The sequence below is a fragment of the Podarcis filfolensis genome, assembly GCF_964270895.1.
Source record: "Podarcis filfolensis genome assembly, chromosome: 10".
In the NCBI taxonomy this organism is placed as follows: domain Eukaryota; kingdom Metazoa; phylum Chordata; class Lepidosauria; order Squamata; family Lacertidae; genus Podarcis; species Podarcis filfolensis.
This window is the reverse complement of record NC_139612.1, coordinates 69072276-69099736: the sequence shown is the minus strand read 5'-3', so window position 1 is coordinate 69099736 and position 27461 is coordinate 69072276. Positions and strand designations below refer to the sequence as shown.

The 27461-nt window shown below is 46.6% G+C and overlaps 1 protein-coding gene across 1 annotated transcript in view; it reads left to right on the top strand.

The window, feature by feature from the left end:
• FBH1 (F-box DNA helicase 1) overlaps positions 1-26240 on the top strand; it is a 44660-nt gene extending 18420 nt beyond the window's left edge. The window contains exons 11-22 of the mRNA XM_083572616.1: positions 689-776; positions 1272-1358; positions 4228-4364; positions 5067-5166; positions 6119-6243; positions 6928-6988; positions 8407-8601; positions 13655-13789; positions 18905-19011; positions 21691-21822; positions 23379-25353; positions 25515-26240. Coding sequence (XP_083428742.1) covers positions 689-776; positions 1272-1358; positions 4228-4364; positions 5067-5166; positions 6119-6243; positions 6928-6988; positions 8407-8601; positions 13655-13789; positions 18905-19011; positions 21691-21822; positions 23379-23546 — 1335 coding nt within the window. The 3' untranslated portion in view covers positions 23547-25353; positions 25515-26240. The remainder of the gene's footprint in view (positions 1-688; positions 777-1271; positions 1359-4227; positions 4365-5066; positions 5167-6118; positions 6244-6927; positions 6989-8406; positions 8602-13654; positions 13790-18904; positions 19012-21690; positions 21823-23378; positions 25354-25514) is intronic.
• The last annotated feature ends 1221 nt before the right edge of the window (positions 26241-27461 follow it).

The following is a 27461-nucleotide window of genomic DNA, read 5'->3' as shown; positions in this document are numbered from 1 at the left end:
ACACTTCAGGTTACTGACTCCGCTAACCCAGAAATCGTACCTCGGGTTAAGAAGTTTGCTTCAGGATGAGAACAGAAATCGTGCAGCGGCGGCACAGTGGCAGCGGAAGGCCCCATTAGCTAAAGTGGTGCTTCAGGTTAAGAACAGTTTCAGGTTAAGAACGGACCTCCAGAACGAATTAAGTACGTAACCAGAGGTACCACTGTACTTGTTTATTTCCTTGACATCTGATGGGAGGGCGTTCCACAGGGCGGGCGCCACCACCGAGAAGGCCCTTTGCCTGGTTCCCTGTAACCTCCCTTCTCGCAGGGAGTGAACCGTCAGAAGGCCCTCGGTGCTGGACCTCAAGTGGATGATGGGAGTGGAGATGCTCCTTCAGGTCTACTGGACCAAGGCCATTTACAAGTCTGGGGTGGGTCGGTCAAGTGTCTTCTAGGGATGGTCCAGCGTCTCTCGTCTCCCTTCGCAGGGGTGGGCTGTGGGGAGCAAGTTCAACCTCCAGCATCTTCAAGTAGGTCTAAAAAAGATCCCAGCCTGAAATTCTGGAGATCTGCTGCCAGCCAGAGCACGCAGTACTGAGCTGCATGGAGCAGTGTGTCTTACTCAGTTTTTAAGGCAGCTTCCTCTGTTCCGTCTTCTTAGCCTGATCAACCCAGGCAATTTTTTTTTGCCTCCTTGTGCCTTGTAGATCATCGTCAACGAAGCAAAGCAAATATGGGAAAATATGAAAAAGCTGGGGCCCGTCAGGGAGATGGCATATAAGATGACTCATGATGGTAAGTGGGTGATCAGAGGTTGGGGAGAAAGGTCATGCTCCCTGCCTTGATTTCTGCCTAATAATAATAATAATAAAATTATTATTTATACCCCACCCATCTGGCTGGGTTTCCCCAGCCACTCTGGGCGGCTTCCAACAGAATATTAAAAACACGATAAAACATCAAATATTAAAAACTTACCTGAACAGGACTGCCTTCAGATGTCTTCAAAAAGTCAGTTGTTTTTCTCTTTGACTTCTGACAGGAGGGCGTTCCACAGGGAGGGTGCCACTACCGAAAAGGCCCTCTGTCTGGTTCCCTGTAACTGCCAGAAGGCCCTCAGAGCTGGATCTCAGCTTTTGGGTGCTTGTAGAAATCCCAAAGTGGTGTTGATGAGTCGTGGTTTTGCTGCTATAGGTGTAGACACCTATAGGCTTAAAAAAAACCCAAGGATGGCATTCTATTGCGCTCCGAATTATTATTTTTTGACTAATGTTGTGTCCTCCTTTCTAGGGTACTTGAAACTCTGGCAGCTCCAAAAGCCTTCTCTTTCCCACTACGATGCAATCTTCGTCGATGAGGCCCAAGACTGCACCCCCGGTGAGTAATTTTTTGGGTTGCACTGAAAAGAGTTTGACTTTTTCCAAGCCCAGCTCTCATAAACAGGGTGAAGGTGTTCTCTTCCTTTAAAAAGCGACGTAGGCAGATTTGTCACGGCGAACATTTGGCTAAAAGGGCAGGAGGGATCTGTCGTTTTGCAGCAAAAGACTTTGCTTACAGACTGTTTATTATTATTTTCATTTCTATACCGCTTTATTTATTTTTTTTTGAAAAAAATCTCAGAGCGGTTTACAGAATATAAAAACGTCAAAAAAATCAATAAAACAATCTGAAGAAAGCCAAATATAGACTATACAGTGAAAACAACATAATTAACAGAAAACTAAAATATTATCGCAAAATTTCAAAACAAAACATTACAAAGGAGGTCAGCTACTGAATACATATTTAACACAAACAAACAAATCTTAAACATTAAACAATAAGCATCGGAGACCCAGGGTGCATATTTCAATTTAATCATATGATACGATAATCTTTATTGTCATTGTCCCATACAGAACAACGAAATTGAAAATCTACATCAGACATTCAGAAACCAACAAGCCTGCTGTCTCTGCTATCCCAGCCTGGTTAGCCCCCTAAAAACTCTAATACCCCATAATTAAATAGAATTAAATTAATTATAATTAAATATACTCCCATAGAGACTATCTTACACTGCGTTTAAGACCAAAATTGCATTTGCATAAAACTGTTTCTCTGGCCGCTAGGCCTAGTCTTTATAACCCTGTACCTTCTTCTAGAAGGCAGAAGCTGAAAGAGATCCTTTCCGGGGTGCGCACTATCCTGTACTATCTCCACAGATTTCTTATGGCACCTGGAAGCATAGATTTGATCCAAGGTGGGAAGAGTGCACCCAGTTATTCTCTCCTCAGTCTTCACAACCCTGGACAGCATTGTTTTTCCCCTGACCGTGCAGCTCCCAAACCACACACAGAGACCACAAGTTAATACACTCTCCACAGTGCAATGGTCATCATCATCATCATCATCAAACCTTTATTGCATTAGCATACAGCCATAGCAGGATAAGACAAAAAAAATGCTAGAGAGAAGCAACCTAACAAGATTCAAACGATATTACTGGCATTGTGACATTTAAATTACCCTAAAACAATAATGTAAAAATTTAGTTGCCAGCGCCGGGAATCTAAAATGCAGATGTATATAAAACATATAATGGCCCCAAAATAGGCTCGGCACATTATGTTAACAAGGTAATACAAAGAATTAAAACAGGTCCAGTTCTGGGACACACTACCCAGTCAGTGTAGCCCTGAGTTTCAAAGCCTGCACTATAAAGATTGCCACCCCACGTGAAATTTGGGGATTTGCATCCACAAGAAGCGATTTCAAACAGTCTTCCTTAGATGTGATGGTGGGCGGGATCAAGAGGAGGAGCTTAGTTCTTATTAGCTCATAAATAGGGCAGTAGAAAAAGAAATGTATGAAGTCCTCTACTTCATTCATTGTGCATGGACATAGACGCTGAGTAATGGGGGTCTTAAAGTAAATCCCCTGCAAGAAGGCCGTGGGTATAGAATGGAAACGGGCCATGGTAAACGCTCTTCTCAAATTGGGCTCCGTCAAGTCTATCAAGTAGTTGGCCAATGATCTTACCACTTTCACTTTAGGGAGCCACTTGGAGAGGCGAGCTGTGGTGGACTGTGCCCGGTCCATGGCCTCGTCTCTTGTAAGAATCCAGGCCCGGATATTATGATGGTCCCAAGATGACAGCGTGTCAAGATCTGGGAGGGAGTAGCGTGCCGTGATAATCTCCATGGCCTTGGACCATTTGTTGTTATGAGCACAAGTTAAAAAGGCTTGCCTGGCTAGTAGGGAGCCTGGGGCTTTGATTAATTTACAATAAAAACTAATTATTCTAGTGTGGGCTCTCGCAACAATAGAGGGGAGGCCCAGTTCTGTTCTTAACTGTGCAGCAACCGAGCCCTTGGGGAGGCCCAGTAACTTTCGTGCAAAGGAGTTTTGTAGAATCTCGAGCCGTTGTAGTGTTTTTAAATTCCACCCCCAGATTTCAACCCCATACAGTAAAATGCCATAATGGTAAAATGCCATCAACAGGTCCTTTGAGAGACTGTTTTTCCGGAGGATTCTCAGAAAATATAACCTCTGCTATGTTTCAGAAGGGACGCGGACGGCGCTGTGGGTTGGCGGTTCTAATCCCTGCGACGGGGTGAGCTCCCGTTGCTTGGTCCCTGCTCCTGCCAACCTAGCAGTTCAAAAGCACGTCAAAGTGCAAGTAGATAAATAGGTACCGCTCCGGCGGGAAGGTAAACGGCGTTTCCGTGCGCTGCTCTGGTTCGCCAGAAGCGGCTTAGTCATGCTGGCCACATGACCCGGAAGCTGTACGCCGGCTCCCTTGGCTAATAAAGCGAGATGAGCACCGCAACCCCAGAGTTGGCCACGACTGGACCTAACAGTCAGGGGTCCCTTTACCTTTACCTTTTTATGTTTCAGATATTAATGGCGGTTGACATTTAGAAAGATAGACTTGTGGAAGCGATGAGTTTTTAGGTGTGGTATTGAGGGTGTTCCTTGGCGGCTCTGGAGTAAAAATACAACAAAAGAGTAAAAATACATTAATACAACAATAAATAAATAAATAAACAAAAAAATACAACAAAAGAGAAAAAATACATTAAAACATTGATCATTAAAAGCTTCCCTAAACAGGGCTGCCTTCAGATCATTGAAGGCGCCACTGCCCGTCTGTACCGCTCTCCCCTGTGAAAAATTCACCACGACCTGCATAAACGTCTGTTTTTCAGTGTACGGTCGAGAAGTTTTGCTTCCCTTTCTGAATACTCCATTCCTCTTCCTGCAGCTATCATGGACATTGTCCTCTCCCAGTCGTGTGGCGCCATCTTGGTAGGAGACCCTCACCAGCAGATCTACTCCTTCCGCGGGGCGGTCAATGCGCTGGCAGAAGTGTCTCACACCCACATGTTCTACCTCACAAAGGTGAGCCTCCGTAAAACTTCGCTTGGGCCCGGGTGCTTCATTCCGCATTCCCATTGGGGCAACCCACATTCCAGTGGTGGGCAGTTCCAGAGGCAAAACTGGGCATGGTGACGAATGCGAATTAGGGGGCGTCTTATACACGGGGACAGGAACGTGGGTGGCGCTGTGGGTTAAACCACAGAGCCTAGGACTTGCCGATCAGAAGGTCGGCGGTTAGAATCCCCGTGACGGGGTGAGCTCCCGTTGCTCGGTCCCTGCTCCTGCCAACCTAGCAGTTTGAAAGCACATCAAAGTGCAAGTAGATAAATAGGTACCGCTCCTGCGGGAAGGTAAACGGCGTTTCCGTGCGCTGCTCTGGTTTGCCAGAAGCAGCTTAGTCCTGCTGGCCACATGACCTGGAAGCTGTACGCTGGCTCCCTCGGCCAATAAAGCGAGATGAGCGCTGCAACCCCAGAGTCGGCCACTACTGGACCTAACGGTCAGGGGTCCCTTTACCTATATGTGGGGACATCTTCCCCCATTTTCTTAAATCTGAGTCCCCCAAAGTAGCCCTTATACATGGTGGCGTCTTATAGATGGAAAAATACGCTACGACTACCTCTAGTAGTAAGGAGCTTGGAAGTCCAAAACCAGATAGGAGAACAGCGGCCCAGTCTCCTGAGCATCTTTTCCAGTTTCCCCTCTGCTTGCTTGCTTCTGCAGAGTTTCCGGTTTGGTTTCGAAATAGCTTACGTTGCTGCTACTCTCCTGGACGTCCTCAAGAAAGTTCAAAAGCAGACGTTGGTCGGCGGCAGCCAGGAAGGTGAGACATTCAACTCAGCCATATTCCTTTTTTTATTTTTTTAAGGAAGCACCCGGGTGGATTTGATTTAAATCAAATCGATTTAAATCACCAGTCAGTAAGACTTGATTACAGAAAGACATTACTGCTGGTATAATCTTAATATTTACAACCAAGTGAAGGTTTCATTTTTGGAATAATAAATTTTCAGAGTAGTTTTTACAGTTATATCAGAAATTACTGATTTGGTTATACTATTAGAAATAGATAGACAGATAATTATGAAATTATTGTGAGGTTCAATAAGTTAACCGCTTATATTTGGACAACTTTTCTGCTGTACTTTATTGGAAGGAGAAAAATAATCATTTCCTTAATAATAATAAAAACAATTTATTTAACTAAAACAATAACATTGTGGCATATGTATCCATGTTTGTTAACGGATGTGGTTAATTTTTTATTATTAATAATAATAATAAATTTTATTTATACCCTGGCCTCCCCAGCCAGAACTGGGCTCAGGGCAGTTAACACCAATAAAATCAAAGTAAAAACATAATAGGGGGGAAATAGAGGGGGAAAAACAACAACACCACACACACACAATTTAAAATACAGGTTAAAATGCAATTTAAAATGCAGCCTCATTTTAAAATAGCCGATAAAAAAAACAAACATACTGAGTTTCAGCACACATGAAAACCTTTAAAAAAAATCTTTGTTTCCTGATAAATAGCCTTTGGACTATAACTCAAATAGAAAACTATATTTAGAAAGATTTTTTTCCTCCAAAAGCATTTTATTTTAGAAATCCAATTTAAATTTTAAAAATCTGATTTAAATTTTTAAAATCCATTTTAAAAATATATATATTTGGAAAAAAAATCATGTTTTTTTTTTATCCACCCTGGGAAGCACTGATTCTCTCAGCTTGGTCTGCGACAGATACTTTGCTTCGCTTTTTTGGCAGGTGATATCACCGGGGCTGATGTGACGGGGAAAGTAACTCGCTTGTCTCGGTGCAACCAAACCGTCTTCGAGGATGCTGTGAAACTTACGACTGGAGAACCACCGGATAAAATACACATCCTTGGGGTATGGAACTAGCTATACACAGGGCTGGGTGGTGGGGAGGAGGGGGTAAAAGTTATGGGGTTTTGCTTGGGACCCTGGATTTCAGGGGTGAGTGCTAACCACCCTCTCGACATTCAGTGCAAATGGGACCTAGGGGTCTTGTTGTTGTTTAGTCGTTTAGTCGTGTCTGACTCTTCGTGACCCCCTGGACCAGAGCACGCCAGGCACTCCTGTCTTCCACTGCCTCCCGCAGATTGGTCAAACTCATGCTGGTAGCTTTGAGAACATTATCCAACCATCTCATCCTCTGTCATCCCCTTCTCCTTGTGCCCTCCATCTTTCCCAACATCAGGGTCTTTTCCAGGGAGTCTTCTCTTCTCATGAGGTGGCCAAAGTCTTGGAGCCTCAGCTTCACGATCTGTCCTTCCAGTGAGCACTCAGGGCTGATTTCCTTCAGAATGGAGAGGTTTGATCTTCTTGCAGTCCATGGGACTCTCAAGAGTCTCCTCCAGCACCAGAATTCAAAAGCATCCATTCTTCAGCCATCAGCCTTCTTTGTGGTCCAGCTCTCACTTCCATACATCACTACTGGGAAAACCATGGCTTTAACTATACGGACCTTTGTTGGCAAGGGCCCTCCAAGTCCAACATCCTGTCCGCTCCCAGAGTCTATGTGCAATTCACCCTCCTTTTATTTTTTGTTAGGGGCTTAAAGCCTTTGGCCTCGAGAAGATCCATGACATATGGAAGCTCCTCCATCCTGAATGTAAGTACTTTGACTAGTGTAAACACTCCTGGGGCTTCGTTTCTGGGTCTCTTCCTCAACTGGGGAAAGCTGGGCCGTTCGCGGTCTTCCAAAACCTTTCTGGGGTTTTGAAGCTGTGGAGCATTTACTCCTCATAATGGCGGACTCAGCTGGCGAGTGCCAACAGGACTGTGGCCAAAATGGGGCCATTGGGAAATGAGAGGGAAGTACAGCTGTACCTTGGTTGTTGAACGCCCTGGAACTCGTACGTTTTGGCTCCTGAACGCCGCAAACCCGGAAGTGATTGTTCTGGTTTGCAAACGTCTTTTTGGAACCTGAACGTCTGACGGGGCTTCCAATTGGCTGCAGGAGCTTCCTGCAGCCAATCAGAAGCTGAGATTTGGTTTTCAAACATTTTGGAAGTCAAACGGATTTCTGGAATGGATTCCGTTCGACTTCCAAGGTCCGACTATCGAGGAGTTTGTGGGAGAGCCCCAGGGTCTGCAGAAGCACCAAAATCAAATCAAATCAAATCAAAAACTACAATCACCCCAATGAAGACTGTTTAGCAATTGCAGAAAGCTGTTGAGGAGGGAGAATGGAAAAGTAAAGGGAATTGGGAATGGAGTGAAAGGAAGTAGACACAGCTTGCTGACTGTCGAACACTGAACAGAAGCGTCTCAAACTGTAGCATTTTGTCACAAGCCCTGCTTGCGCCACCTAATTCAAATCACACATCATGCAAAGCCATGGTTTATTAAACAACAGCTTAGTATTGTGTGTGAACCCTGCTTGACTGTGGTTTGTTTCCTCTCAACAAACCGTTATATGAAGCTGCGGCTTGTTGGCTCGCAAACTTCGGCTTGCTTTAACAGTGGCTTGGTGTTACGTGTGAACTCGACACCCTTAGCCAGGGCTTGCGTGATGACTCTACCCAGACGCTTACCCGCTGCTGGAAAACAAACCAAACTGAAGAAGCAAGCCGCTTGTTGGATCACCTGTGGGACAACTTACGGTTAATGCATGGGTGGTTAAACAAACCGTGGCTTGCCATCATGTGCGAACCAGGCCACTGGGTCAGGAAACTCCTGGTAAGGAGGTCCAGAATCTAATGGTAATGCAGACAAGATGGGGAATTTTACTGTGATGGACCTGGGTTCAGAGGCGAGACGGGAGCAGATCCAGGACTGAGCGATGTGTAGACTGGGAACTGTGCAGATGGGCCGAGCGAAAGGTGCACGGCATGATGAATGGATTTGCTAGTTCAGGCAGAAGAACTCGCTAGCAGAGTTGATCGGTTGATTTACGTGTGAACTGCCCACCAGCCAGCCAATGGCCTCTTCCTCCTTCAAGGCAGCTGGGAGGAAGGAAGAACTCCCCGTTTTCGTTGGCAGCCTTGCCTTCTCTGCATCATTTTGTCCCTGCTTGTGTGTTCCCAGTGAAACTGGAGGTGACGGACCCCTTTATCAAAAAGTGGGTCGATAAGGGCTTTGCAGGCCTCAAGGACTACGCAGCAAAGTCCGAAGATAAGCAGCTGGAGATGAAGATTGCCATTGTGGAGAAATACAAGGACCGTATCCCAGAGCTGGTGGAAAGAATAGAACAGTGTCATGTGCCCATTCCGGAAATCGCAGGTAAGAGGAGCGCAAGGCAACATTTTTGCTTTCAAGGCCAGAAGAGGAAATAAAACTTGACATGTTTTCTCAAGGACTGATTACTATTACAGTGGTACCTCAGGTTAAGGACGTAATTCGTTCCGGAGGTCCGCACTTAACCTGAAACTGTTCTTAACCTGAAGCACCACTTTAGCTAATGGGGCCTCCCGCTGCCGCTGCCATGTGATTTCTGTTCTTATCCTGAAGCAAAGTTCTTAACCTGAAGCACTATTTCTGGGTTAGCGGAGTCTGTAACCTGAAGTGTATGTAACCTGAAGCGTATGTAACCCGAGGTACCACTGTAGCTTAAATAATGATAATAATAATAATTTATTATTTATCCCCCGCCCATCTGGCTGAGTTTCCCCAGCCGCTCTGGGCGGCTTCCAACAAAACACTAAAATACAATAACCTATTAAACATTAAAAGCTTCCCTAAACAGGGCTGCCTTCAGATGTCTTCTAAAAGTCAGATAGTTGTTGTTCTCTTTGACATCTGGTGGGAGGCGTTCCACAGGGCAGGTGCCACCATCGAGAAGGCCCTCTGTCTGGTTCCCTGTAACCTCACTTCTCGCAGGCAGGGAACCGCCAGAAGGCCCTCGGCGCTGGACCTCAGTGTCCGGGCAGAACGATGGGGGTGGAAATACTCCTTCAGGTATACAGGACCGAGGCCGTTTAGGGCTTTAAAGGTCAGCACCAACACTTTGAATTGTGCTCGGAATCATACTGGGAGCTTACTTTTATGAACTATTGTGGAGGGCTTGGGGGCTGGCACCAAGGCCATAAGCCCCCTCCCAGTAGCTCAGAAGTTGACGGATGGCTTTTGTATTCCACTTTCCCTCCAAGGATCTGTAAAGTGGCATCCATAGCTCTCCTCCTCCCCATTTTATAACAACTATGATTAATTCTTAATTATTTACACGGCACCCATCTGGCTGAGTTATTATTTAATAATAATAAAAATAATAAATAGTGATAAAGTGATAAAACATCAAACATTAAGAACTTGCCTAAACAGGGCTGCCTTCAGATGTCTTCTAAAAGTCAGATAGTTGTTTATTTCCTTGACATCTGACGGGAGGGCGCCACCACCGAGAAGGCCCTCTGTCTGGTTCCCTGTAGCTTCACTTCTCGCAGGCAGGGAACCGCCAGAAGGCCCTCGGAGCTGGACCTCAGTGTCCGGGCAGAATAATGGGGGTGGAGATGCTCCTTCAGGTATACTGGGCTGAGGCCATTTTATCTGTACAACAATCCTGCGAGGTAGGTTAGGCTGAGAGATGGTGACTGGCCCAGCAGATGCTCTGTGACTGAGCTGTGGCCAAAGACTGGCACCAGTCTCCAGTCCTTCATCCTCTGATTTTCTGCCTTCAAATGCCCAGGGCTGTGCCAGAACAGTTAATTATCAAAGGAGCAGCTGGACAACTATTAAATCCCCTCTGATTAATTTACACATTTAGGGTAGGGATGGGCTGAGCACATGATTTCATCCCATGGCAATCGTAATCTGGGCCCGTCTCCCTTGCCTGTTTCCAAAATGGCAAAGAAATCAAGTATTTGAAAGACAGTACAATCGCATCTCACATTTAACTTATGCAATTTCCAACCATACGTGGTTGATGGCAAGCCAGTTGAAACTGCAGGAGTCGAATCTGTTTTGGTTTTTGGTTTTGGTTAAAGGGGAAACGATGCAGTCTCTTAAAAAGAGAATTTCTTAGATGCTAAGGTTTGGGGCAAGTACTCTTTGGCAAGAGAACCCCAGCAGAGATTTAAAACCACAGCAGATATTTAAAATCACTTTTGCAGCAAAGCAAGGAAATATAGGCTATTCAACCTTTAAAATATCCCCTTCTAAGTTACTTCCAAAGTTCCTACTTCCTGTAGCGTAAAAAGAGACCACGCGTTTGGCAAGTTAATAACGGTTTACTTACAAACTCTTCAAAGGTCAGATTCGTGTGCTTTTCCATACGGCAGTCAGAAAACACAGGCAGTAAAACATAGGTTCCAAAGTGTGGTGAAGGTTTCTAAATTATTTGTATGGAAGCACGATGATGGCTTGCTTAAACCACGTGATCGAAGCTCGGAGCATCCAGCTTGCCCCTCCTTACTGGTAGAGTTCATATGGAGAAATGCGAAGAACAGAGGTTGCATAACCCTTCTTCCTAAGCGTGGGGGAGTAGTGACCTAACTAGGCCCGGCAGGACAGCTTACTCTGTGGTCTTAACCCCTTTGTGCATTAATTAGACTTAAGCCTGTTGGTTATATAATAGGGTTACCGGATGTCCCTGGTTCCCGGGGACAGTCCCCAGATTTGCAAATCTGTCCCCGGACAAATTCCGTCCCCAGAATGTCCCCAGATTTGCACATCTGTCCCCGGCAAACATGGCAGCGGCAGCCTCAGCAGCCCGGAGCCAGCTCGGTAGCGCAGTTGACTCTGGCTGGCTCCGGGCTGATGACTGCTGCTGCCACTGCCACTGGCAAAGGGGAACCGGGGACGTCCAACGGTACAGATCTCCTGCCCCCTTCCCCCTTTTGACTGATGGGGGAGGCTTGGGAGTTGCGGGCGGGTGGCCGTTGCCCAGGAGGGGCGCAAGACGTGTGGTTTCTCTGCCAGGCAAGGTGCAAAGCCCTTTCACACCCTGTGAAACATAAATGCACAGGTTTTTTTTTTAAACTGGGCAACGGCACGCCACCTGCCCATGACTCCTGAGCCTCCCCGATCTCCTGCCCCCTTCCCCCTTTGTTTTGTCAGATCGGGGGGGGGGAGGCTCGGGAGCCATGGGCAGGCACCATTGTCCAGTTTTTTAATAAAACTGCACATTTATATTTCACAGGTTGCGAAAGAAGGGCTTTGTACCTTTATACAATATGCATGTGTGTTTGGGCCCAGGGTCTTTTGCCTCAGTGTCCCCACTACTGACTCCCTGTTGCTACTCAGCTTAATAAAAAAAAAAAAGTTCCCCGGATTCATTGAAAAGAATCTGGTAACCATATTACCGTATTTTTTGCTCTATAAGACTCACTTTTTCCCTCCTAAAAAGCAAGGGGAAATGTGTGTGCGTCTTATGGGGCGAATGCAGGCTGCGCAGCTATCCCAGAAGCCAGAACAGCAAGAGGGATCGCTGCTTTCACTGCGCAGCGATCCCTCTTGCTGTTCTGGCTTCTGAAATGCAGAATATTTTTTTTCTTGTTTTCCTCCTCCAAAAACTAGGTGCGTCTTGTGGTCTGGTGCGTCTTATAGAGCAAAAAATACGGTATATGAGGCTGGTTATCCCACAAAATCCAAGCAAGGTGGAGAGCCTAAAAACTCTTTTTGTGCCAGGTTCACTTTTATGCTCTCTGCCTTGCCTCGGGGGCAAGGCCCTTTTGGTTTGCAGGTTCTTTCTCTCTCCCCTCCCTCACCCACTAGCTACGGGGGCGGCTCCAAGGGTTTGGGTATACCCAATTTTCACCCTTGGAACCGCCCCCCCCCCAAATAAGATGCCAACTTAATGGGCTTAGGATTTTATTTATGTTAAGTGATGAATTAGTATGTTAAATTCTATAAGGTGAAGATTTAAGGGTGTTAATGTTTAAGTTAAATTTCATAAAAATTGGGATTTGGAAAACCGTTAAAAGGACATGCAATGAAATTCAACCAAGGGGAAGCGAGGAAGTCACTTAACAAAGTTAATAACTGTAATTTTTAATAAGGCTATGATTTATGTTTGTTTTGTTTGTTTGTCTTGTGTGTGTGTTTGTTTGTTTGTTTATAATATTGTGAAAACCAATAAAATGTTTAGAAAAACAACAACAACAAATAAGATGCAATTGCACTGTATTTGAACTGCCCTCTCACGTTTTGGATCATCCGTTATCGCACAGTTACAGGAATGTGACTGTCAAAAGGCTTGTTTGCCTCTTTGACACCGATGGACTATACTGTCTAATTTTGTTCATGCAACAGTGATGGACTTTCATTTTCTGTGATTCTAATCCATACTCTCTGTTTAAGAATTGCTACGCTTGGAGCTTCTATTACCGCATGATTACAAGATTGGGACTGTTGAAAGGCTTGCTTGCCTCTGTGATATTGACTGACTACCTTCTCTCATTTTGTTCGTACAATATTGATTTATTTTATCATTTGTATCTCCGTCATATATTTTCTGTTCAAGAATTGTGAAATAATACATGTTACATATATTCTGTTAGAACATTATTGGCCACGTGTTGCCTGTTATTGTTTAAAGTTTTTAATAATGCTAGTAATAATTTTTATTTATACCCCGCCCTCCCCAGCCAAGGCCAGGCTCAGGGCGGCTAACAAGCAATAATAAAAACAAGCTGAATCAATACAACTTAAAAACAAGATTAAAAGACAACATTAAAATATTGAAACATTAAAATATTAAAATGCAGCCTCATCACAGCAGGAGAAAGGAAAAAGAAAAAAGAAAGAGGGGGAGGGAGTCAAATTGGCTCCAAGCCAAAGGCCAGGCGGAACAACTCTGTCTTACAGGCCCTGCGGAAAGAAATCAGATCCTGCAGGGCCCTGGTCTCATGAGGCAGAGCATTCCACATGGCCGGAGCCAGTGTTGAAAAGGCCCTGGCTCTGGTTGAAGCTAATCTAAATTCCTTAGGGCCCGGGACCTCTAGGGTGTATTTATGCACCTTAAGGTCCTCCGCGGGGCATACCAGGAGAGGCGGTCCCGTAGGTATGAGGGTCCTAGGCCGTATAGGGCTTTAAAGGTCAAAAGCAGCACCTTAAATCTGACCCTGTACTCCACCGGGAGCCAGTGCAGCTGGAAAAGCACTGGGTGAATATGCTCCCATGGCAGAGACCCCGTGAGGAGGCTCGCTGCAGCATTCTGCACCCGCTGGAGTTTCTGGGACAGCTTCAAGGGCAGCCCCACGTGGAGCAAATTACAGTAGTCAAGCCTGGAGGTGACCATCGCATGGATCACTGTGGCCAGGTCAGGTTTTTGCAACACAGGGGATTTCCTTTGTTACTCTCACAAGCCCAACATGTTGATTTTTCACTTTGCCTCCTTCAGATCATGTCTTGGGGACCGTCCATAAGGCCAAAGGCTTGGAATTCGACACTGTCCAAGTGGCCGACGACTTCACGAGCAGTATCAGCCTAACTGTCATGCAGCAAGCCTTCGAGAGGATACCCATTTTACGCACCAGTAAGGAAGACTCTCTCCCTTGGCCACCTCGCCTCCATTTTATTTCAACGCTGCTGTTTAAAACGTAGCGTTCCCAAAGCAGAGAAAGGATTGGACCCTGATTAATAGAATACACATGAGGCTTGACCAGCAAGACTCTGGGAGGATGTGCCAATAATAATAATCTTCTCCACCCCTCGGTCCAGGTTGTTTAATAATAATAATAATAATAATAATAATAATAATAATAATAATATATTATTTATACCCCGCCATCTGGCTGGGCTTCCCAGCCACTCTGGGCGGTTTCCAAAAAAATATTAAAATACTGTAATACATCAAACATTAAAAGCTTCCCTAAACAGGGCTGCCTTCAGATGTCTTCTAAAAGTCTGGTAGTTGTTGTTCTCTTTGACATCTGGTGGGAGGGCGTTCCACAGGGCGGGTGCCACTACCGAGAAGGCCCTCTGCCTGGTTCCCTGTAACTTGGCTTCTCGCAGTGAGGGAACCGCCAGAAGGCCCTCAGCGCTGGACCTCAGTGTCTGGGCAGAATGATGGGGGTGGAGACGCTCCTTCAGGGATACTGGACCGAGGCCGTTTAGGCCGTTTATTCACAAAAGAACTTTTTACACAGTGTTCATAAGAACCTATCAGATTTCCTCTGAGCATTTCAAAAACCCCACGTGGGACAAAGTCAGATCAGAAGAAATTATTTTAACTACAAAGACTACTTTGAACATGCATACGTATCTGAGAGTAAATAAAACAGGACTAGAGGAATGCATTCAGCAAACCTGGAGATCATAAATCTCTTCCTGAACTCTCTTCCTGGCCCTAAGATTAATAAAACGAACAATAGCTACACCAAAGAAGCTACCTACTATCTTTATGACCCAGGATGCCTGGTGAGCAACCAGTCTGTGCTTAGAATGCTTATACGTGCCTGTCAGGCGTAGAGAAAGCAAATGGCAGAGGTGCAGAAGCTTGTGGGATTTGATCAGGAAGTACTGTCAATGGATCAAACCCAGTCAACGCCATGCTTTCATGGCGGACACAGTGGCTTGATGCATATTTTATAATTCCTCATAGCAATCCCATCTGATCGCTACAAAAATATTTCAACATTCAGCTTCAATGGATAACGCTGGGTTAGCATCCCCCCCCCCACATGCCTCCCCTTACTTTTTCCCCTTGTTTTTTTATTCAAAGTTATAACAATACATATTATCCAAAAACATATCCTTATTCCCCCCCATTTTTCCTCCCTCCCCCCACCGAACCCATCCCCCCACCCCACCCCCCGACTTCCCTCAGTTCCAGTCTTTGGTTTCTCCAATAATGCTATTTTCTGCATGTTACAAAGTTGTATAGATCCTCAAACTGTTTAGCTGATTATTATCAGTAAAAAAATTGTGAATGTTTATTCAAAACCTGCCAAGGAGTCCAGTTCGCTTTGTTGCGTCTTCAGATACTTTGTGAAAGGTTCCCATTCATCCTTAAAGTCACAGTTATCCTTGTCCCGTGGCTTATATGTCAGTTTTGCCAGTTCTGCATAGTCCGTCAATTTTTCTTGCCATGATTCTTTAGTTGGGGTTTCTTCAGTCTTCCATCCTTGTGCTACCAGAACTCTCGCGGCTGTTGTCACATACATGAAAATGTTTTTCAACTTTTTGGGCAGGTCTTTCCCTACGATCCCCAACAAAAATGCCTCGGGTTTTTTAACAAATGTTAAATGGAACATTTTCTTCAATTCATTGTATATCATTTCCCAAAATTTTTAAATTACCTTACAGTCTCACCACATATGATAAAATGTTCCCTCCTTTTCCTTACACTTCCAACATATATTTGAACTAGTTTTGTCCCCTTTTCTTCCAGCGATAAAGCCCCCAGTGCTGTTACCTTTCCTCATAGCTGTCAAGGGCACACCCCAGCCCAAGGAATGCACCCAGCCAATAGGGGGCGCTTTCTCGTCTAGCTGAATGCCCAGTTGTGCTGGTCCGGGGAGGGGGGTGTTACCGTGTAGCGTGGTCTGAGTCCGGTCCTAGGTCAAGGGTATGGAGGCTGTCTGTCAAGGGCGAAGCGGGGTCCAAGGCAAGGAGCCGGGCGTGGTCAGGAACTCTGGCAGAAGAGCAGGACAGGGTGCTGGCAGGAACAGGTTACCAACGATGTTGCTCCCACAACCTGGGACTGGGCTGACTGGCCTTTATCTCCTCTGGGGCCTAGGGCGGCCCCGGCCCACAGGTGACTCACCTCTCCTGGCCTGGAGGCGAGCACTCCTCCTGTGAGAACTTAGTTCCCTCCGCCTCTCTGCCCTGAGCCTTTGCAGCTCCGGAGAGGCTGGAGGGTTACTGGACCCAGAGGCAACCTCAGCTTCCCCTGACAGGGCTGGGAGAGGCACACCTGCAGGCAGTGGGTCCTTCATCACCTCCGGAGCCAGAGCGGATTCAGCTGGTGTCTGCTCCTGAGGGTCCGGCACAGGTGAGGGCCCTTCAGGTTCAAGCCCCTGCCCCAGCTCAGCCGGCCCTGGAGGCGGGGACTCCTGTGCAGGCTCGAATTCCTCAGGTTCAGCCTCTGAATCGGATTCCCAGGCCATCACTCCAGTCTAGTGCCTAGGCATTGTGATTTTATGTACCACATTTTTCGCTCTATAAGACGCAACAGACCATAAGACGCACCTAGTTTTTGGAGGAGGAAAACAAGGAAAAAAATATTCTGAATCCCAGAAGCCAGAACAGCAAGTGGGATCACAGCGCAGTGATCCCACTTGCTGTCCTGGCTTCTGGGATAGCCGCGTGCAGCCTCTCCCCGGCAGCGGGATGAAGGCTCCTGTTGCCCACGAGGGGCTGCACGCGGCTAAGGCTCCCCCAAGAGCCGTACTCCCTTTAAAGAGTGCGTGGAGCGTGTGTGCGGCTCTTGAGCCGCACACACGCTCCACGTGGCTCTTTAAAGGGAGCGCTGGCAGAGCCTCCCGCCTGCATTCGCTCCATAAGACGCACACACACATTTCCCCTTACTTTTTAGGAGGGGGAAAGTGCGTCTTATAGAGCGAAAAATACGGTCAATTGATTGTGATTTTATGTAAACGGTGTTACTTTTACTGTTGTTAGCCGCTCTGAGCCCGGCTTCGGCTGGGGAGGGCGGGATAGAAATAAAATATTATTATTAATATTAATATTATTATTATTGGCAGCTCTTCCCAGGTCTGCACCCTATGGAGCGGTTGCAGCAAAAGGGGGCCCCTCCCCTCCCCCAGTTTATGTACCTCTCCCCGACAGGCTGTGTTAAGGCAGCCAGAGACTGTGCCGGCTTAGAAGCTGCCTCTGCTCTCCTCTCTTCAGTCCCCTCCTTCAGATGTCTTTTAAAGATAGGATAGCTGCTTATTTCCTTCACATCTGAAGGGAGGGTGTTCCACAGGGAAGGCGCCACTACTGAGAAGGCCTTCTGTCTGGTTCCCTGTAACGTCACTTCTCACAATGAGGGAACCGCCAGAAGGCCCTTGGCGCTGGATCTCAGTGTCCAGGCTGGATGATCGGGGTGGAGACACTCCTTCAGGTATACAGGACCGAGGCCGTTTAGGGCTTTCAAGGTCAGCACCAACACTTTGAATTGTGCTCGGAAACGTACTGGGAGCCAATGCAGATCTCTCAGAACCGGTGTTATGTGGTCCCGGTGGCCACTCCCAGTCACCAGTCTAGCTGCCGCATTCTGGATTAATTGCAGCTTCCGGGTCACCTTCAAAGGTAGCCCCACGTAGAGCGCGCTGCAGTAGTCCAAGCGGGAGATAACCAGAGCATGCACCACTCTGGCGAGACAGTCCGCAGGCAGGTAGGGTCTCAGCCTGTGTACCAGATGGAGCTGGTAAACAGCTGCCCTGGACACAGAATTAACCTGCGCCTCCATGGACAGCTGTGAGTCCAGAATGACTCCCAGGCTGCGCACCTGGTCCTTCAGGGGCACAGTTACCCCATTCAGGACCAGGGAGTCCTCCACACCTGCCCGCCTCCTGTCCCCCCAAAACAGTACTTCTGTCTTTGAACCCATCCTGTTCTCCACCCTCCAGCTTTGAAGCATCCCCTGCCTCCGAATCCCGCCTCCTGGCTGGTACAGCCTCCCACAAGTCACCGACCCCGCCCCTCCAGCGTCGGACTCCTGCCCCTCTTCCCAGCTTCCTGCCAATAGGGTAGTCGCTCCATCCCCTTGATAATTTTGGTTGCCTTCTCTTGTTTTGAGGTGGGGCGATCAGAACTGCCCACAGTATTCCAGGCATAGTGGTGTAGCTCAGTTTTCCTCCCCCTATTTTAACGGTCCCTAGGGCGATGGCGGAAAGAACACCCAATTGAGAGATATTTGCTGAGCTTTGCACCCATTCCATTTCTCGCCCTGACCTGGCCACAGTGATCCATGCGACGGTCACCTCCGGGCTTGATTATTGTAACTCGCTCTACGTGGGGCTGCCCTTGAGACTGACCCAGAAACTCCAGCGGGTGCAGAATGCCATGGCGAGGCTCCTTACGGGGTCCTTGCCTCGGGATCACCTTCATCCAGTGCTTTACCAACTGCACTGGCTCCCAGTGGAGTCCAGGGTCAGGTTTAAGGTGCTGGTTTTGACCTTTCAAGCCCTATGCAGCCTAGGACCCTCGTACCTACGGGACCGCCTCTCCCGGTATGCCACGCGGAGGACCTTAAGGTCCACAAATGACAACACTTTGGAGGTCCCAAGTCTCAAGGTGGTTAGAGTGGTCTCAACTAGGGCCAGGGCCTTTTCAGTACTGGCCCCGACTTGGTGGAACCCTCTGTCACAAGAGACCAGGGCCCTGCGGGATTCGACATCTTTCCTCAGGGCCTGCAAGACAGAGCTGTTCCGCCTGGCCTTTGGTTTGGACTCAGTCTGACCGTTATGGTTTTGATCTATGGGCTACTTTTAAAATGAGGCTGCATTTTAAATGGCATTTTAACCTGGATTTTAAATTGCACACCCCCCCCATTATGTTTTTACTGCAATTTTTACTGTTGTTAGCTGCCCTGAGCCCTGCTCTGGCTGGGGAGGGCGGGATATAAACAAAATTTATTATTATTATTATTAGTATTACTATTATTATTTCCCATCTGCCTCTTGCCTTTCTCCCGTTCCAGATGCAACCTCCGAGGATGAATGGAACTTGCTGTACGTGGCTGTCACCCGCGCCAAGAGGCGCCTCATCGTTCCGAAGTTACTGACCCAGATTTTGACATTGGCCGGGGTGAGTTGGCAGGGAATAGTTTGAGGAAGGGTTGTTGCTCAGCCGTAGAACATCTGCTTTGCACACAGAGTCCTAGGTTTGATTCTAGGCGTCTCCAGATAAGGCCAGGTGGGTTAGGAGGAGGGGAAGACACTCTCTCCCTCCCTCCCTCTCTCCCTCTCTCTCTCTCTCTCTCTCTGTATATATAAACACCGTATTTTTCGCTCCATAAGACGCACCTGACCATAAGACGCACCTAGTTTTTAGAGGAGGAAAACAAGAAAAAAATATTATGAATGAAACAGTGGATGTATGATTCTTGTGGTTCATGCTGTGGCCACAGACATGATATGTGATTTGACAGTGAGTTTGGGGTAGCCCAGTGCAAAAATCCCGAGGATCCATGTGCTTTTATCTCCCCCCTCCAAGGCAGCCTCCTTTATCGCTAGAGTCCCTTATCTCCCTCCAATCACTTGCTGCTCAGCTGCTCAGCTGCTTCCTTTCAACACCCCCTTCCCTCTTTTTGCCTTAGCGTCTTTTCCTTAGCTGGAGCAGTTTTTTGCTCCTCCTTTTCTTCTAATTTCTCTCCTCATTGCTTGTTTTAGTATTCCTGTCTCCTCTCCTTGCTAGTTCGCTGTCTTTACCTCCCCCCTCCCAGGCAGCCTCCTTTATTGCTAGAGTCCCTTATCTCCCTCCCGATCGCTTGCCGATCAGCTGCTCAGCGGCTTTGTTTCAAACCCCTTTCCCTCTCTCTCTCTCTCTCTCTCTCTCTCTCTCTCTCTCTCTCTAAAAAAGCACAATCTGCTTTTCGCCCCTGGGCAATTCAGCTCCAGGGACCACGCATTCGCTCCATAAGACGCACAGACATGTCCTCTTACTTTTTAGGAGGAAAAAAGTGCGTCTTGTGGAGCGAAAAATACGGTAATATATTTTAAGCTTTTCTTTATATATTTCAGGTTTATACTTTTCATTAGTTTTACAATCAATTTAACATTTCAAAGTTTGACTTCCTTCCCCCTCTTTCTGCAGTTCCTTAATTAAAAAAAAAAATCTTCTGCGTATCCAAATTCATTTAATTTGCTCATTTAATTATCTACTTTAAATATATACTCTTAGGAAACTGCAGGTTGTTGCAAGAATCCTGCCAATGTTTTTATCTGTTTGCAATTTCTCTGTAAATATTCAATGAACCATTTCCACTCTTTTATAAATGTTTGTTATCTTGATTTCTTACTCTTCTGGTAAGTTTTGCCATTTCTGCATATTCCGTAAGTTTTTGTATCCATTCTTCCTTTGCTGGGACTTCTGCTTCTTTCCATTTTGGGGCGAGTAGCATTCTTGCTGCTGTAGTCGCATATATAAATAAATTTCTATACAGTTTAGGTAGTTCTGTCCCTATAATTCCCAAAATAAAAGCTTCTGGTTTTGAACATCTGAACATCTTTTTCAATTCATTGTATATCATTTCCCAGTGCATCACAAAAATAAGGACCAAAGAAAAGTGATGCCCATCCAGTCCAGCGTTCTGCTCTCACAGCGGCCAACAGGAACCAGCTGATGTTGAATGGAGGTGCTCCTTGCACTGTTGTTGTTGTTTAGACATTTAGTCATGTCCGACTCTTCGTGACCCCCTGGACCAGAGCACGCCAGGCACTCCTGTCTTCCACTGCCTCCCGCAGTTTGGTCAAACTCATGCTGGTAGCTTCGAGAACACTGTCCAACCCTCTCGTCCTCTGCCGTCCCCTTCTCCTTGTGCCCTCCATCTTTCCCAACATCAGGGTCTTTTCCAGGGAGTCTTCTCTTCTCATGAGGTGGCCAAAGTACTGGGGCCTCAGCTTCAGGATCTGTCCTTCCAGTGAGCACTCAGGGCTGATTTCCTTCAGAGTGGATAGGTTTGATCTTGCAGTCCATGGGACTCTCAAGAGTTTCCTCCATAATTCAAAAGCATCCATTCTTCGGCAATCAGCCTTCTTTATGGTCCAGCTCTCACTTCCATGCATCACTACTGGGAAAACCAGAGCTTTAACTATACGGACCTTTGTTGGCAAGGTGAGGTCTCTGCTTTTTAAGATGCTGTCTAGGTTTGCCATCGCCTTTCTCCCAAGGAGCAGGCGTCTTTTAATTTCGTGGCTGCTGTCACCACCTGCAGTGATCATGGAGCCCAAGAAAGTAAAGTCTCTCACTGCCTCCGTTTCTTCCCCTTCTATTTGCCAGGAGGTGGTGGGACCAATGCACTACCAAAGGCAAAAGCTGGCAAACGGGTGCAAATCGTGCACCTTTGCAAGCTAGAGTAGCTTCTACGTTTGTGTACACAAACACATCCCTCTCTGTCTTTCATCTAGGCCAGCGTTTCCCAAACTTGGGTCTCCAGCTGTTTTTGGACTACACTTCCCATCATCCCTGACCACTGGTCATGCTAGCTAGGGATGATGGGAGTTGTAGTCCATAAACAGATGGAGTTTGGGAAACCCTGTTCTAGGCAAACGGGAGGCATTATCAGAGTTCAAAGACACATTTAGCCTGGCAGATAAATACTTGAAGGCACAGATACTTAAAGGCTGGTGCAGGGTTGTGGCTGAGGCAGAGGCATGTCTTGGGGGCCAGATGGAGAGACCTGGAGGGCCACATTTGGCCCCCTACTCCTGGCTTAAAATTGTCTCATCTGTCTGCACTAAATTTTTGCTTTTTCTTCTTTACCAGGAGCACTATTTTCAGCCCGTATTAACTAGTGAAGTGTGCAAGGAGGCAGAAATCCGGTGTTCCGGGCAGGGCTGCCACAATGTCATTTCCAAAGACACTGTCCTAACCATGAAGAAAACGCCTTTTGTTTACGTACGTGTCTCTTCTTATGGAACTGGGCACTTGGGGCAGACGAATATAATTTCTCTCCATCCTATTTTGATCTGTGTGTTGCTAGTGCAAAATGTTTTACTGGTCCTACAGTTTGTTCCACCCATTTACCTGTTCTGGAGTTTTGCTTTGCTCTGTTAAGTCCCTCTGTCCCGTGATGGCTGTTGCTTGGATAGCCACTCACTTGATGGCCCTGTTTGCTTCACAATTTGCTTAGAAACAGGAATTGGCTCGATATTAATAATAATTTTAATATTTATACCCTGTCCATCTGGCTGGGTTTCCCGAGCCATTCTGGGCGGCTCCCAACAAAATTATAAAAACACAATAAAACATCAGACATAAAAAAATTCCCGATACAGGGTTGCCTCTGACGGGAGGGCATTCCATAGGGTGGGTGCCACCACCGAGAAGGCCCTCTGCCTGGTTCCCTGTAACTTCATTTGTTGTAGTGAGGGAACCGCCAGAAGGCCTTCAGAGCTGGACCTCAGTGTCCGGGCTGAGCAATGGGGGTGGAGACGCTTCTTCAGGTATACTGGGCCAAGGCCGTTTACAGCTTTAAAGGTCAGCACCAATACTTTGAATTGTCCCCAGAAACATACTGGGAGCCAATGGAGGTCTTTCAGGACCGGTGTTATGTGGTCTTGGCGGCCGCTCCCAGTCACCAGTCTACCTGCCGCATTTTGGATTAGTTGTAGTTTCCAAGTCACCTTCAATGGTACCCCACATAGAGTGCATTGCAGTAGTCCAAGCGGAAGGTAACCAGAGTATGCACCACTCTGGCGAGACAGTCCGTGGGCAGGGAGGGTCTCATCCTGCGTACCAGATGGAGCTGATAAACAGCTGCCCTGGACACAGAACTGACCTGCGCCTCCATGGACAGCTGTGAGTCCAGAATGACTCCCAGGCTGCGCACCTGGTCCTTCAGGGGCACAGTTACCCCAATCAGGACCAGGGAGTCCTCCACACCCGCGTACCTCCTGTCCCCTCAAAACAGTACTTCTGTCTTGTCAGGATTCAACCTCAATCTGTTAGGGGCAGAGCCAGCAGGCACCGCCTTCCGCCCTCCTCTTCCTCGTATGCATTCTGCAGACGCAGAAGCAGGATAATAATAATAATAATAATAATAATAATAATAATAATAATAATAATTTATTTATACCCCGCCAATCTGGCTGGGCTTCCCCAGCCACTCTGGACGGCTTCCAACAAAATATTAAAATACCGTAATACATCAAACATTAAACGCTTCCCTAAGCAGGGCTGCCTTCAGATGTCTTCTAAAAGTCTGGTAGTTGTTTTTCTCTTTGACATCTGGTGGGAGGGAGTTCCGCAGGGTGGGTGCCACTACTGAGAAGGCCCTCTGCCTGGTTCCCTATAACTTGGCTTCTCGCAGTGAGGGAACCGCCAGAAGGCCCTCGGAGCTGGACCTCAGTGTCCGGGCAGAACGATGGGGATGGAGACGCTCCTTCAGGTATACACTTCGTTCCTCAGAGCCTCGCAAAACTCACACGAGTCCCTTTGACTTTTCCCGGCAGAGCGACGGAACCAAAGAGCCCGATGGCTTCCTCTGTGACACTTGTGTGCAGCAGCGACTGGCCCTGACATGGCCGACCATGGGCTTTCGTGCGGCCCAAGCCGCGGACCGTGATGACGAAATTTCCGAGGTCCCGGAGACCATCAACATCCTCTTCGAACGTTTCTGAACGGGAGGGAGGCCTCGCCGGGGATCGCGCTCCGTCGGGAGACGGCGGATAAGAAAGCGTTTTTTTATTAGGACAGGTTGAGCTGTCCTGCTCCTAGGAAAACTGGGTTGGCGTGAACCGAGGAGGGGCAACCCGGGGGGGGGCGGGGAGAGACACAGTCTGCAGAAACACAATTCAGAGGGCAGTCACACATCTTTGCCGTGTTTTGGGGGGCGAGAGGAAAGCTTGCCTTGCCTTCTGTGTGCCCCCAAAGTTTTTCAACCTAAAATACCACTGGGCCTGTGGTCCGGATGGCATGGCTTGATGGGGAAAATGGGTAGAATTTTAGCACAATGGTCAATATATTGCTCCTCTTGCACTGGTAGGGACTGGGGTGACACAGGGTGTAGAGGTTCATGGGCCAAAAAGTCTGCGCGCCCCTGTGGCAGAAGGTCTTTCTGAGTGTGCCAGTAGCATATTCTGGTGCCCATGGTGCCCTGCAGATGTCGATTCACCACCTGCTTTCCGCTTGCTAAGCTTTTGCTATAAACTGCATTAAAACTCTTGTCTATTTCAAGTGACGAGGCGTATGCGTGTCGTTTACATTTTTATTCCTTTCCCAAAGCCACCTTAGGAATACTTTTTGAAAGTGCCAATACATGCAGCGGCATGTGAATAAATAACATGGAAGGTTGTAATCCTGACCCACAAACTTTTTTTTATTCATTTTATAACACAACTAAACAACACAAACAGAAAAAAACAAACAATACAAACAAATTCTTGTCTTATCCTTATTTTTCTAAACATTGTTAGGTGGGCTTCCCCAAGTCCCCCCATCTGATTTTCATTTTACCTCATCTTTAGCAGTTTACATATATCATCATTTTTAACCTTTTTTATCACATTTTACCATTAAAAATCTTCACATTTTATCACTTACAAATAATACTATTTTAAAATACACTGTCTTCTACTTCTAACCCTACAGCCTATATCCAGTTTCAAAGCTATTCTAAGATTTAAATATCCACATATTTTTTCAAATATTCTTTAAACTTCTTCCAATCTTCTTCCACCGTCTCTTCTCTCTGCTCTTGGAGTCTCCCGGTCAGTTCGGCAAGTTCCATTTAGTCCATCATCTGCCATTCTTTGATAGTTGGTAAATCTTGTTTCTTCCAATTCTTTGCTTGTAATATTCTCGCAGGTGTTGTGGCATACAGACCCACAAACTTAACTGGGCAGCAAGCCTCATTTGAACTCCATGGGGCATACTTACGAGTAAACGGACACATTGGATCATTCCTCACACTTAATAGTAGGGCTTGAAGACTCCGGAGGAGCAGTGATAAAAATTGGGTGTGTGCGTTTTTTTAAAACCCTCCTTCCTATTTAAATGTGAACATGTGGTCTGCAGGGACTTATTTTTAAAAAATAATTACCCCAAAGAAATATATCTGTATTCCACCCAACCTAGATTTTTTCCCCTAAACTGATTTTGGTTGCTATCTTTTTTTTGTCTGAAGGACTATCTGTGAGGCTGCTGTTCTGCTTTTTCTCTGCAACCGCCATATCTGTAGCAGCAGGAGGAGGAGATTTGAGGAGGTCTACCATTTTGCAGAGAGCTAGTTCTTACTGGGGCGGTCAACCCATGTCTGCGCTACACTGGGCTTCAAATCACATGACATCCCAAACCAAACAGAGACTTTACACATGCAAAATTAGGCGCCTTGAGAGAGGCTTGCACTTTGCCCTGGGATCGAAACAAAATAAAAAAATTCCTTCCAGTAGCACCTTAGGTAAAGGTAAAGGGACCCCTGACAGTTAGGTTGTGACAAATATACGAACTATTTGAAAAGTAATTGTAATGAACAGATTACGCTAGTAGGACTGCAAGAAGTTTTCTAAGGAGGACTATTTGAAATATTGCAAGAAAGACTATGAGGAGAGTTATTAGTTAATGATAGGTAAAGGGTAAAGGGCCATTAGTTCCAGTCATGGCCAACTCTGGGGTTGCAGTGCTCATCTCGCTTTACTGGCCGAGGGAGCCGGTGTACGGCTTCCGGGTCATGTGGCCAGCATGACTAAGCCGCTTCTGGCCAACCAGAGCAGTGCACGGAAACGCCGTTTACCTTCCCGCCAGAGTGGTACCTATTGATCTACTTGCACTTTGACGTGCTTTCGAACTGCTAGGTTGGCAGGAGCAGGAACCGAGCAATGGGAGCTCACCCCATCGCGGGGATTTGAACCGCCGACCTTCTGATCGGCAAGCCCTAGGCTCTGTGGTTTAACCCACAGCGCCACCCGCGTCCCTAGTAGCACCTTAGAGACCAACTAAGTTTGTTATTGGTATGAGCTTTCATGTGCATGCACACTTCAGATACCTTCAGATTTCCCCTGGCTTGCTAGCTTTCTATCTCCAAGGGAATATTCAGCCAGGTTGAGCCCTCCCACCCCCCTTGAAGTCTGAACTCATCCAGTCCAGACTGCAGTTTTGCACATATTGGTAAGAATATCTGATACATGCCTATAGCCTTAGCTCTTTTGCTCTCCATCTTCTGTGTTTTTCCTGTGTGCAGGTATTTCTTCCTCTTGAGATACGATTAAAGCATTGTTAAATAAATAAATAAAAATAAAGTTTGTAATCAAAAACGGTTGTTCTATGGCAAAATTTTGCAATACCTGTATTTTGCAATAAACAAGTTTGGTTTATAACGCTGCCGACGAATCTTTTGTATGAACAAAGCCCTTTGGCATATTGAATTAACAAATAATATTAATAAGGAATCAGCAGACTGGAGTATATCTTAAGAGAGACAAGATTTCTTTCCATGCCACAGAAATCCATTATGCAGTTGGGTGTGTGAATAATAATAATAATAATAATAATAATAATAATAAATTTTATTTATACCCCGCCCTCCCCAGCCGAAGCTGGGCTCAGGGCGGCTAACAACAATCAAAATAATCCAACATTCTAAAAACCTTTCATTATAAAAATTAATTAAAATCAAATTGATGGCAACCATTAAGCAAAATTCTGTGCAGATTGCCAGAGGAGGGGGTCAGGCTGCGCCCTGACCAAAGGCCTGGTGGAACAGCTCTGTCTTGCAGGCCCTGCGGAAAGATGTCAGGTCCCTCAGGAATGTCAGACTTGTAAGCGAGACGCTCCCTTGTGGAAAGGAAAGTTTATATAAAATGGAAGAGAGCCGATTCTTTTTAATCCCTCTGGATTGTCAAGAGTATCCCAAGTGGCTCGTTGTTTATTTTGTATTGTGGTTTACCAATATTGTGGGATTTGTATGCTGCAGAGTTGCAGGGCTTTATTTGGGTAACCTGGCATTTAAGTATTTAGGCTTAGATGGGGAGTCGGAGCACAAGGGAATGTCATAAAAAATTTTTGGAAGCCCCTCTTTGGATAAAGGGCAGGATATAAAGGGAAGAAGAGAGAGGTTCTTGCTTTGAGGAGATGTATATTCCTAATGTAGCTGGTAGTAACACCCATAGGACTTCGTGGGGTTTACTTACAAGTCTCTTCTTCTTTGGCAATCCCTCGTGGCCGAGTAAGATTGTCTTCCATAAACAAGGTTTTAACAATGAGTCCGTAAGTGACTGTGGAGGCCAATTCTAGATCCACGTGTCCTTCCACAGTGGGGACATTGGCATAGCTGTCAACTTACAGATTTGAAAATAAGGGACCAGCAGCCTCGAAAAGGGATCATCAGCCCAAATAAGGGATTTTGCTATTGTAAAGAGTTACATACATTGGTAGGATTGACAGATGCTGTCAATCTGGCATGAGGCGGTTGTGCCGCCGCCACTGAAGCGCCGCTCTTCTGCGTCCCTCCCCATCCCTTCCTCTTCCTCCTCCCTCAGGCCGCCTCCTCAGCTGCCACCACCGCTGCCGCCTCCGGGCTCACGGACAGCGTGGGCGAG